The sequence below is a fragment of the Rhagoletis zephyria genome, unplaced genomic scaffold (genome assembly GCF_001687245.7).
Source record: "Rhagoletis zephyria isolate East Lansing unplaced genomic scaffold, Rhagoletis_zephyria_1.1 Rzeph_scaffold_00048, whole genome shotgun sequence".
Classification (NCBI taxonomy): domain Eukaryota; kingdom Metazoa; phylum Arthropoda; class Insecta; order Diptera; family Tephritidae; genus Rhagoletis; species Rhagoletis zephyria.
The window spans coordinates 190,255-203,546 of record NW_016157132.1 but is presented as its reverse complement, the minus strand read 5'-3'; the positions used below and the strand labels follow the sequence as shown (position 1 = coordinate 203,546).

Here is a 13,292-nt window from a genome sequence, read left to right as displayed (position 1 = left end):
ATGCCGTGTCATGTCGTACGATGTCAGATGATGTGATGTGAAGTCATGCCATATAATGTGATGTTATATCATATAATGTCATGTCACGTGATATCGTGTGATGTGATATCATATTATGTGATGTAATATCATGTGATGTGTTGCCATGTAATGTGATCACATTCCATGTGTCGATAAAAATACCGATAACAATATTCATACACATATAGAAAAATACAACGATTGTAAAATCGATGAATTCATCGATAAATACAACAATCTTCAGTATCGATTATTGTACGTATCGTTAACAATATAAATGACTAAATCGGTAACAAAATCAATTATTTAATCGATTATCATGGCGATAACAATATCCATTATTGTATCGATAACAATATCAATTATTATATTGATTATTATATCGATTGAAATAGCGGTTATTTAATCAATAACAGTATCGATAACAATATCGATTATTTTATCGATAGCAATATCGATTATTATATCGATAAAAATATCGAGTTTTATATCGATAACAATATCGATCTTCATCCTCATCCTTTTCTTCATATTTATCTTTATTTTTGCGTATTCCTCTTCACCTTTACCTTAAAGTGTTTAAATTTACTTTGATCTTCGTTTTTGCCTGTCCCTCTAGGAATCTTTGTTTTTGTTTTTATTCTCAAACCGCTAAACCGCTGAGAACTATTTCCATGTGCATTATTCCCCTTGAATTTGACAAGTTCCTCCCAACCAACCAACTGCCGCTAAAGAAGTTTCACTTCATAAATTCAAGAAATGTTCTTACCCTTTTAGTTACCCTAATTCTTATGTATCTGTCATTGTCTTCATTTTCGTCTTTATCTTCACTTTAGCCTTCTTTTTTTTGACTTCATCGTTATCGTTTATTTCTTCATCTTCATATTTATCTTTATTTCAAAGCTTAATTTCAAATGTGTAGTGAAACAACAGGCGAAACATGTCAAATTGAACATGTTGCAGCAACATGTATACACAATTCGAAAATGTTTAAACGACGGTTTTGGCTGTAATTTTCAACCAATTGTGAAACCATAAAAACTCATCTGCTCATCTACGGAAAAATGCCTTTCCAACGGTGTTCTTGGTTTTGAAATCGGTTTGGTAGAATCGCCAAACGAACGGAGACAAAATTTATGTTAGCGTATTAATATATAGATATGTATGATCATATTGTATCATTATACCACCATACTTTATATTTATTCCCTCAACAACAACAACAACAACATACAAGTTAAATATATTTTTTTAAGTTTTTTTTTTAAGACGTTTATAGTAAGATCAATTACGTTTCTAATTAATTTTAATATTTTTTCCCTCAGTGAGAAATCTAGCTTTGATTATTTAAGTTTTAACAATGGTTTTCTAAATATTTTCATAAGTGTTTTGAGTTTCACGCACTTTGAAATTTTTGCGCCAGTTTCTTGTGGTTTGCGGCAGTTCGTTGACTAAGCCAAATCCAAGCCAAATAATATTGTGAATGTACTGGGCGTATTTCACGCCCATTTTACCAGTGAATTATTACGCGCAGTTTACTTCAGTTTTTAGATGACATTTCAAATCGCCTAAACGTTTACTAAAAAGCATTTCTTCACATCGTTGTAGATATATATATACATATTCACATACATACATACAATACAATATATATTTATTTGTTGGGAAAGAAACATACAAAAAAAAAAATAAAGAAAGAAAGTTATGGGCGCAAAGAAATAAGAAAATTTGCGAGGGCGTTGTAAATACATACAAAATTGCAAATGAGAATGCGTCGCCAGCTATATTGTCGCCCGTCGCAAAGCTTAGCTCGCTGCTCTTTAAAAGTGCTTCGAGGGGAAGGATAGTGGATTTAACAACATATAAACATACATACATAAAAAAAAAACACATGAAAAGGTAGCATTTATATGACAATAAGTTGCACATTCGAAGGCAGCTGGTCACCAGTGTTGTGTAGCTGGGGCGGGTTCGAAGTACAAATCTTGCCAGTAAAATCAACTGAAGTGCATTTAGCTAAATTGTAATGTTTCTGCTTGCAACCAGCTTTCGGTTGTCGTAAGCCATTTGCGTTTAGTTTTTTTTTTTTTTTTATTATAAGCTCTAAGTTGCAACCAGAAGTGGTAAGATTTTATTGCTACATTTTTTGGCAAGAGTCAACAAGCGCCAGAAACAACTAAAATGTGGGCAGAAATAATCACAATAACAACAGCGCAGCTATTAGTGTCTAATAAATTTTAGCTTGAAAAATTACTGCGATTTTATTGGCGCATGCATTTGCGAAATTTTAATATTCGTAGATTTTATGTGGCAGAGAATTTTTACGATTTCGCCCTTTTTTATGGCGTTATTGCACCGGCCAATGCTGAACTTGTTTCATGATGACTAACACAACGAACTGACATTTTCTTTCTCTTCTCTATGGAATAATGGGGGTTCGAACGTCAATCGTAAGAGATTGTGCTCAATTAGTAGAGCTAACTATTATATTAGTGTGAAAATATTAATAATTAAAATTTCGAAATTGCAATATAGTTTAAATTGGAATTAGCATATTAGCATTTACTTGCTATGATTGCCATTACGCAACCATTTCATTCGTATCTATGGTGGTGGCCATTAACATTTCGTTAAACTTAAGCAAAGGACTTCGCATGCTTGTAAGTGATTCTTAAGTTTGTAATTATGTTTGGCCACCACATAAATGGATAACTTATTTGTAATTATTTGAATTGATAAGTTGATTAATTTGTCTAATATCAAATGCTTTGGAATGCGAGTCGGAAGGAGAAAATTACCACATTCGTTTAGACCAAGAAAGGCTTCTTTGCGTAAGTCACTAAATAATTTAATATTATTTAATGGTTCACTACTTGGAACAAATTCAATTTCACTTTGTCTTCTTCTATGTTGTGCACTTTAATTCTTAATTATTTCTTTTCGCTTCGCTTGCTCCAATTAAACCTTATCCTACTATAAAAGCAAATTTTCACAAAATTTGAATTTATTTTCTCGCTATATCTCAGACGTTTTTGTATAGATCGATTTGAAATTTTTACACACTAAACTGCATATAAATCGACCCAAAAAATTTTAATTTAACAACACTTCTTAACACTGATTAAAAACAAAACTAAAGGTTTTCAAACTTTTTTATTAAAATTATGAAGGTGTTTCTTTTTCAAATGCAAGAGTTATGTTATAAAGTTTGATACTTTTCTGCTGTAATCCAGTATTTTAAATGAATATCTAAAGAAATTTTTACGAAAGTTTCAGACTAAAACATCGAGTAGTTTTAAAGCAATAACAATATTATGGTGACGCGCAAAGTTAGCGGTTAAGCGCGCCTTAAAATGCTTTATAATTCAAAAACAAAAAAAAAATACCTTTTTTATTAATGATTTCCATGTAAAAAAAAATCTGATTTTGACGTTGCGGTTTGCTATAAATTCACTGTTCCACCCTACGACCCTACTAACGTTTCATCAAAACGGATGCGATTTGGTTAATTATTTTATTAAATATCATCCTCTGATTACGGTCACCTCATTCATGCATCATTGATTTCGGGTGCTTTCTCTAATTTTTTCAAATTATTTCAAAGAAAATTTATTTATACATACATATGCACATACATATGCACATACATGCAAACATAAACCATTGTCATGAAATTAGTTTCAATTTAAGTTATGAGAACATAGTACTAATCCAATATTGCTGTTTATGCACCACTAATGAGTAAGACACATTGTCGCCTGATCAGTAATTAACAGTTGGTTGAACTCATCAACATAATAATAATTTATGTTAACATTGATAACATTCACTTTTTTTTAAACATAATTGAATTCATGTATGAACATAAGTCGCTACATATGTACGCCGCGTTTAAATTGGCGCCGTCACGTAATTGTCTTTTATCGCTCACATTTAGTGTGACCAGCTAAGCCTTTTCGAGACTAGATTTAGCATCTAGTTTTGGTCTCTAGCCTCAGAATTTTAGCGCTGGCTTTGCGGCTTTTTTCTGGCCTTTTTACTTAAAATAGAAATGTTATAACTACGTAAAATATGAACTTTCTAAAAATTAATTCAATAATTCATATAATACATCTATGCAACGCCATGTGTGTGTTTCAACCCTTAGGTACATATTGCAACCCTGTAGCCTTTAGTTGACATTTCGTCGTAACATGGTAGGCCTACAGCCTTAACTTTCGGGCCATATTGCACATGTCGTTGCCCATTAACCCTTTCTCGGTTTCAACTCCATATTTTTCGTACGAATTCGAGGAATTTTTGAATTCCAATTTAAATGAAGGTAGTATTAATAGCCAAATACAAAGAGTAATTCGTAAAGATTGTCAACCCAATTACGACAACGCCCACCCGTTAATATGAATTCTCTACAAAACATTAATTTTTTTTTCGTTTAAATTTCATTGAAAGTGTAGAGGCAGATATATTTTCTCGCCTTGGAAGAGAGAAGTCTAATTATTCTTCAAGTCAAATAACCTTATTGGAACTGCAATGGCAAAAACTTTCAACAGTACAGTGGGCAAATGTGACCTCTATCATAGAGTTTTGGAAGGTTCGAAAATTTAAAAATTCATTGAACGAAAACCCTTATTCTGAAATTGTAGAATTGGTAGTTACGTTTTTGGTATTAACACTCAGTAATGCTGAAGTGGAAAGAATTTTTAGTGTCATGTAAATTTTTAAAAACTAAGGTTAAATCTGTTCATTTAAAATTAAAATGCTTAACTCGTTGTTTAATATTAAATGCTCATTGAAACGTGTATCCATCTGTTGCTGCGATTTCGAAATTTCCAATGATCTAACCTCTAAGGTTAATTCACAAACTTTATACGCTGATTCAAGCTCTTCTGACTCATCAGATGAAGAGGCATTATATAATTAAGTTATTTGTAGTGTTTTTCTTATTTTATTTAAACTTAAAAAGTTTTCGCGCTGGTCAAGAAAAATTTGTCTGATATGTTATGAAATGTTAGCTGTTCCTTATAGCCATTTTTTTAGTTGTTATTTACAAATCAACGTTAATAAAACAACATGAAATTTGTAAAAAAAAAAATGCTGCCTTTTATTTAGCTTCTTTTTTCCATAGCGTCTAACGTTTTCCATACTTTTTTTAGTTAATTTAGCTTTTATTTTTTTAGTCATCTGGTCACACTGCTCACATTAAAATAATTTATGCGTTTACAAAAACATTTAAATGTGACCGTCAAACCGGCAGTTCACAATTCTCGTAATTTCTACACTTTGATGTACACATAAGTAATATACATAAATAAATATGTATGTATGTATTTTAATGCGCTATGAAATTTTTATTTTTAGGAAATTCGGCGATAGTCAAACTCTTGTTTTGGAATACGTACGCAATTAATTTTTTAAGCTCGGCACTACCTTTTTCAAGAAATTTTAAGTTTTTAGGGCGTGTGTGAATCGGTAACAAAGTTCTTTGGGGAAAGCTGGTGAATTATACTTTTACTATGGACAGACAGTTTTGCCAATCTGCTGTGTGAAATGAAATCTTTTTTGACAACAGCAAACTTTTGACAACCGCAGAATAAAATATCATAAAATATATGAAAAAAAGTGAAATGAATATTTTAAGAAAACATCTACCATCATTGATTGCAATTTAATTAATTTAAACAATTAAAGCGTTTGAAACATTAAAGAAATTTATTTTTCCAGAAACATTTAATGTAGTGTAATACTTCTTAATTTTGCCACCAGAAACTCTATTTCCTTATATTTTATTGTTTTTGCTTAAAGTTGGGGCAGAAAAATTATAGACGTCACAATCTTTTTGATTGCCAAAATTTTATATTCATTTTTAAAAAATTTCACTAGCCTCATGAGCTAGTGAAATTTTATTTACCCCATACTTGTCAAAAATTCACTCGCAGCGACATTTGTTACCGATTCACATACGCGCTTACCAGTATAAAGCCTTGAATTTAAAAATATTTTTGAACAGCGGTCATTCTTCGCTTATCTCTTCTTTATTTCATTTCATTGACGACTCGAATTGGTTTATAATTTGAAAAATAAAATAATTAAATGGTGAAACGTGCCCATTCAGAATTGTAGGCATTGTGAAATGCAAAATATATCAGCTGATTATGACATTAAAAATGTACATACATATCGACACCTTTGTTGCGAATTTGTATTCAAGAAACCACAACCACACCTACTACATAGTATGTACATGTTTATTAGACGTAAACTATTTTTGTAAGGCAATTTTGAAAAACTCATTGTGTTTTTGTCGAATCTAAGGGTCGTCTCTTTACTTTTTTTGGTGCCACGAACGGAGACGCAAGAGTCGGGATTGAGTATATTGGGGCAACTGTAACTCCACACCTAGAACAACGAAAGTGGAAAGACTTTCTGGACTAACGAAAACCGCGAGATGATTTAGAAGAAAATAATTGGAGAGATTTTTGAAAATCTGATCCGTTTGTTACTAGCATAAAAATGATTGAAAAACTAAAAAAAAAAATTATTTTAATTGTATATGAAGACGTTGTTTTTGTCCACTGAACGATGCTGTGCCTAAAAAACTTATATGCGGAATCTGTTCGCAACCCACACACAAGAATAATTATTCGGGTTTTTAAAATTATTGTTTTTTCGCATTACCTCGTTTCGAATCTAGCTTTACAACAGTTCATGGATACTGGTCTAAGCCTTGAAAAATCAACACAAGGATCTGACGCTTATATTATGAATAATTATGAATAAACGATAATTGATAACGAGTAATTAACGCTTTTTATTTTACAAGATTTTATTTAACTTGGTCTGTATACAGGGTGTCCAATAAGTACCACGAGAAACTTAAGGAGAAGTTTTCCGTACAAGATTTTGATATCGGGACGGCAGTATTACTCGTAAGCTAGTACGTCTTTAGTCGCCTTATTATTGCCATCCCTAGGGCCGTGGGCTCAAGTAAACGAGATGTTGTAGGATCTTGCTTTGAAGTTCAATCAGGGGTTTAACAATACTTCATCAAATCGGCGATCAGTAGCACTAACATATGTAAAATATGGTCAGTACTGTGTGGTCCTGTGTGTATGCTCTGTGATCGTCATTAAAAGAAGATAGTTTCATCCGAGGCTTTTGTTTTCTTTTAATTGAATAATTATTATATTATTGTTGTAAACTGAGTTAAAATATAACCACATAACCAGATGACGTGATAAGGCTGAACACCCACACTGTAAAAGCTTAATAAATATGAATTTTTCGCTTTGAGATTTTTTTTTCACTTAAAACATGTTGTATTGTGATGAATAAGTAAACTGCTATTTTTGATCAAAAAATAATCTAAAATCTAAGGTCAGACTTTAACTTATTAATTTGACCCAAAAAATAAAAGTAAAATTTTAATTTTTATATTTGACCGAAAAAATTAAAGTCAAATTTTAATTTTTATTTTTCACCGGAAAAATAAAAGTTATAATATAGCTGTAATTTTGATAAAAATATCGGTAAAAAATAACGGTTATATGCTGACTTTTTTGAAAAAAGTCCCCAAAAGTATAAATCATATTGGATTACAATTCCTTGGCTAACAAGCATCACATTGCTATAAAAAAATTTTAAATAGAAACATTTTTCCCGACTGACTTTTTGAATTGAAATTTCTAAAATAACTATTGTTTTCAATTCCTGGTTTAAACGATTTGGCTTAACTGGGATTTTGTGAGTTAGTGTTCTTTGGCTGCATGAAATTTGTTTAGCTTTCCTTTTTAAAAGATTTTGTACTTCGATTTTACTTGTATGCATTTATGTAACTAGATTGACATAAAAGATTATTATGTGTTATCGTCATTATGAATTTTCATAAACTTGCATTATCGTTAACCCCAATTTCGTTGCTTTAACACTCTTACCAGCTGACATCTGGCATATAAATACATACTTATAATGGTATGCATTTATATGGCTGCTTTGTTTTCGTTTGCCATCATTAACTTGATAGTTTCAGTTTAATTTGTTTGTTTACAATTCGCCAGCCATCGAAAGCGATTGTCGATAAGGCACTTAATGGCAATTACAATTTCAAGTGTTATTTGAATACAGCTATATTGACAAAAAAGAAATAACAAATTATTGATTATTTTAAAGCCACTCAGCTGCGGAGAGTTGTTGAAACAGTAGTGACCACCCTCAATGCGCACAGTTTGTGTTTTGCACGATTGCAATTGTATTCGGGTCAATTGCTGTGCGATACATTCGGTTAGTTTCCATTAAAATAACTATAAATTTCCATCATCAAGCTGTATACGTGCAAGTACTTTGTTAGTTTAGCGGCAATTAAGTGATTGCTAAACGAGTTGCTGTCGATTTGTTTATAATTTTTTTTTATTTTTTTTGCTTCCACGACTGTTGATGTGATTTAAAATAGTTTTTCTTCGTTTTTGCCATTTAAGGCATCACTATTTGTTTACACTTTCGAGAGCAATGCAAATACACTGAAACATTTCAGTGCAATTTATATTTTTTTTTTGCACGCCACATGCGTGATAAGCTCGCAAAGTTTGTGCTTTAGGTACTTGCTCTTAAACGCATCACCCACACAATTGCTGTAAATTTGCACACATGCACACATACTAAGAATTTTAGTCCCGGGATGCCGGCCTTTTTAAGGTCCCATAAATCCTGGGATTCTTGGAAAATAATCCCGGAATTTTCGGGATTTGTAATTTGCACTGAAGGCAACAATAGAAACTTCTTTTCTTGACCAGCATTGGCTATATTTATGTTTTTATTTAATAATAAACAATTTTTTTGTAAATGTCTAGCTCATCATACATATAACACCGCGCGATAGTAAATTTTAAACACATGGGCCAAATATAGTAAAATTGGGTTTTTAGTGTTTCACTCTGACGCCAGTACTTCAAAAATGATCAAAAAAAATTCAGAGAAATGTGCTTAAAGGAGAAGTATGGGTATCAAATTAAAGAAATCCAATAGCACTTAAACAGATTAAAGTTTTTGGTGCAGAAGGACTGGCATCTAAGTATTGAAAATGTAATTTTAAAATTTTATCCTTGAAATTTCGCAATATTTGTTTTAGAAAAATTATATGTTGAGAACTTATTTAAGCTCGGTAACATCCTCGAATTTTGTCCTTTTAATTTTATCAGCTTAAAAAATTACCTATTTGTCCTTGTGAATCCAAAAAATTTAAATTTTTTCAAATTCTAAAGAAATTTCCTCTTTCATTTGGTACCCATATTTTTATTCTAAATACATTGCATTGCATTTTTTAAATAATTTTTGGAATCAATAATATCTTTGAAATTACACAAACCTTTAAAATAAATCATCACATCAGAGAGAAAAAATAAAAACGCCATTTTAAATAAAAAAGTAGGTTTCAAACCCATTTATTTATTTTTTTATTTTATGGCAGGAGAGCTTCTCAAACAATATAGAAGCAATGTTTTCGATTTAAGTTGTTGATTTTGTTGAAAGGTAACAACGACATCTTGAAAAACCCGGGATCGGAAAAAGCTGAAAAATTAACATCCCTAATACATGCATGCCTTCTCCTGATACACCGTTTGTGTAATTTTCAAACAGCTGCATTTTCTCCGCACTCCCCTTCATTCATTTTCAGAGACGCTTAATTTGGCTGGCCGATCTTTTGCCGGACTTTGTGATAATGCAGTCACAGCTATTTTCGGCTTTTGCTGCATTTGCACCTTTTTTTCTTTCTCTTTTTGTAGTCTTTTGCTTTTTCGGGGTCAAGGTGTGGGTTAGCGCACAGCAATTAAGCCGACAGATTGCACAGCTTCAATATTACCGATAAGCTTTCGCTTGTTGCAATTCACAATACCCCACCTCCATCTACATACATACATATATGCTTCTATCTGCGGGGTGGGACGTGTGAAGACTGAATGCCGATTCTTGGGTATAAAAGGCCTAGTGGCATTGGCAAACAGTATGTTTTCGCAAGATGAGAACGTTCACTTTGGTTGTACTTGTAGCGCTGGCGCTATTCGCTAGTGTCTCATCGAAGAATATTGAGTCGAGAACTGCCGACAAGGATTTCCTGATTAAGCAAAAATTCATTTTGGAAATCCTGCAACACGTCTACCAGGACGATGTTTTTATAACTAAATACGACTCCAGCTACTACGAATACAAACCTTGGGAACATGTTGCTGACTATCACAAGCACGAAACGTTGGAGCATTTCTTCGAGCTGTGGCAACACAAGCCTATGCATGATGATGAGATCTTCAGCATCATGTACGAGCGCCATGTTGAGTACGCCGTGGGCTTGTCACGCTTATTCTATTTGGCCAAGGATTGGGAGACCTTCACCCATGCCGCCATGTGGGCTCGCCTAAATGTCAACAAGCAGTTATTCATCTACGCCTTAACTGTGGCCGGTCTGCACCGCGACGATATGCAAGGTATTGTCTACCCGGCCATTTATGAAATCCACCCGTGGTCTTTCTTTGATGTGGACACCATTGAGGTAGCTGAGCGCCATAGAATGCACGACTTCCATCAGGTCAAGAAATTGGACAACATTTACAATGTCGCCATCAAGTCCAACTACACCAATGTCTACGGCAACTTGCACAATGCTCACGAACTCGCCTACTTCCTGGAGGATGTTGGTCTAAACGCTTTCTACTACTACTACAACTTGGACTATCCATTCTGGACCAAGGGTATTGAGGGTAGCGAATTGAACAAGGACCGTCGTGGTGAGTTCTGGATTTACACTCACTTGCAATTGTTGGCTCGTTACTACTTGGAGCGCTTGTCTCACGATATGGGCGATATCGAGGTCTTCGACATGTACGAGTCTGTTCCCCATGGCTACTACAGTGGATTGCGTTACTACACCGGCGTGAACTTGCCCAACCGTGACAACGGCTACAGCTTCTATCACCCAGAAAACATGGAGCACATGCGCATGATCCATCTGATTAGCATGCGTATAATGAACTTTATCAACGAAGAACACAAGGATGATGTTGAGGCGGTTAACAAGTTGGGCAACCTCTTGCAAGGCAATGCTGATAGTGTTGATCGGAAATACTATAACAGCATCAGCAAGTTGTACAGGGACATAGTGAACGACGGCATTTCATATGGCAAATACCACGAAACTTTGCCAACTACCTTCATGCATTACGAAACCTCTCTGCGCGATCCTCTTTTCTTCCAGATCATGAAGGACATCATGCACTTCTATTGGCACATGGCAGAGACGTTCCCCGAATACACCGTTAAGGACTATGTCTTCGAGGGTGTGAAAATCGACAAAGTTCAAATGCCCGATCATCTGACCACTTACTTTGAATACTACGACTCTGACATCAGCAATGGCGCAAACGTTGAGGTGCCCGTAGAAGGCAGCAATGATCCATTGGTGAACTTTGGCCGCAACTCACAACACGGCGGCAACAGCTTTGTGATCAAGGCACGTCAATACCGCTTGAACCACAAACCATTCCAGTTCCAAATGGATGTGACCTCTGACAAGGCGCAAAAGGCTGTCGTTAAGGTATACCTTGGTCCCCAACAGGTTGGTGAGAAATACGACTTCATCGAAAAGAACTACATGAACTTCTTCGAACTGGAACATTTTGTTGTTGATTTGGTGCCAGGCGTCAACGTGATCACCCGCAACTCAGACGAATTCAGCTGGTGGGTGGAGGATAGAACAACCTACTTGGAATTGTACAAGAAGGTTATGGATGCCACCAACTCGGACTACAAATTCGCCTTGAACCAAAAGGAGGCTCACTGCGGTGTGCCCCAGCGCTTGATGTTGCCCGTTGGTAAGAAGGGTGGTATGCCATACCAGTTCTTCTTCATGGTGTACCCATACCATGAACCAGCAGTCAAACAGTACACCGGCTACGATCCAATCATCTCTTGCGGCATTGGATCTGGCGCTCGCTGGGTCGACTCGCTACCATTTGGCTTCCCCTTCAACCGTCCAGTCAAGCATGGTTACTACTTCGAAGTGGACAACTTCCACTTCCTACCAATTATGATCCACCACAAGGAGGACACTACAAATGTAGTCTAAGCACAAGTTCGGGATTCAGTTTGTATACCAATTTTTTTATTTTTTTATTTTTTAAAGTTGCTTTGAATTTATGTGTTCCATAGTATCGATCTGTATTTAGCTAAATAAACGATTTTTGTATATAATAACAATCTTGCATGTATTGAAATTGTCGGGTTCACAACGGAGAACTTTGGTTGCTAGAGTTTATTTGTTGACAAGGGCACACTTGGACTATAAACATCATTCCTTCTGATCCCAACATAAAGGATAATTGCTAAACTGTAGGGAAAAACGTGGCAGGAATGAAGTGGTGGCGGAGGATGTCAGTTCTGGAGAATCCAACAGGGCTGGTTAAAAAGTGCGTTGCAAGGTGCTTATGAGTAAACGCACGGCACACACTTAGCTAACATGAGACCTATCTGTTCAAATAGAGTCTACGTATAGCCAAAGCTATATCGACTCCCTCTTTTCGCGGTGTTACCGACTTGAGGGTGTATTTCCAAAGGCCCTGATTTTCCCTTAGCCACCCGAGTAGATTTTTACTAGTGTTGGGAAGAACAGAGTACTTTACAGAACGACACCCCTATTGCGAATGTCGACTGGCAGTAGATAAACGACTATTAAGCGATTATCGATTATCGATGCTATTGCGAGTGTCAATTAGCGACTGTGAATACTTTTTAATCGCTCATCCTTCTATTGCTGTTTTTTAGTCGTTGGAGTTTGCGTTTATAAAATTTACATAAGAAAGTGGTACTATAATGGATAAAAAGTAAGTCAATTGAACTGGAAGTTGTAAAAAATTGTGAAATATACATATGCATGTATGTGTCTGAATTACAGATCAAAAATTATAAGCAACAAAAGGCAACTTGCGCGGTTGTTCGTACTGATGCAGGAGAGTGAGGACATAGGCAAAGGAATTTCCGGAAAGAGTAGGGTAGGAAGCTCCGCTTCTATTGGAAAAGATACATATACAATATTTCTTGTGCATATAACTCCGGCTACGCCATCCACAGTGTTTTTGCGCAGAACCAACATCAAAAGTTTATACAAAAAAACTGCATAATTTATTAATTGACTAGTGCTCGGAAATTTGAAATCTTTATTTTAAATTAAAGTTGAATTCTTTCAATACACTTGTTATGTTGTTATGTTAAAGTTTTTAAACTCGGGTCAC

At 34.6% G+C, this 13,292-nt stretch overlaps 1 protein-coding gene and 1 long non-coding RNA gene across 3 annotated transcripts; one reads left to right on the top strand and one right to left on the bottom strand.

Annotated features, from left to right (window-relative positions):
• Nucleotides 1-7,677: 7,677 nt before the first annotated feature.
• On the bottom strand, nucleotides 7,678-8,517 carry LOC108367885 (uncharacterized). Of its 2 annotated transcripts, none has more exons than XR_001848303.1 (2): nucleotides 8,225-8,517; nucleotides 7,678-8,142 (listed from the first exon to the last, which is right to left on the bottom strand). It is a non-coding gene; the product is annotated as an uncharacterized LOC108367885 (long non-coding RNA). The 2 variants fall into 2 exon arrangements; XR_001848304.1 differs by having other exon boundaries at nucleotides 8,241-8,517.
• Nucleotides 8,518-10,010: 1,493 nt separating this feature from the next.
• Lsp2 (Larval serum protein 2) lies at nucleotides 10,011-12,262 on the top strand. Its single transcript, XM_017622567.1, has one exon. The coding sequence runs from the start codon at nucleotides 10,031-10,033 to the stop codon at nucleotides 12,128-12,130; it is 2,100 nt and encodes a 699-aa protein (XP_017478056.1). The 5' UTR covers nucleotides 10,011-10,030; the 3' UTR covers nucleotides 12,131-12,262.
• Nucleotides 12,263-13,292: the final 1,030 nt, after the last annotated feature.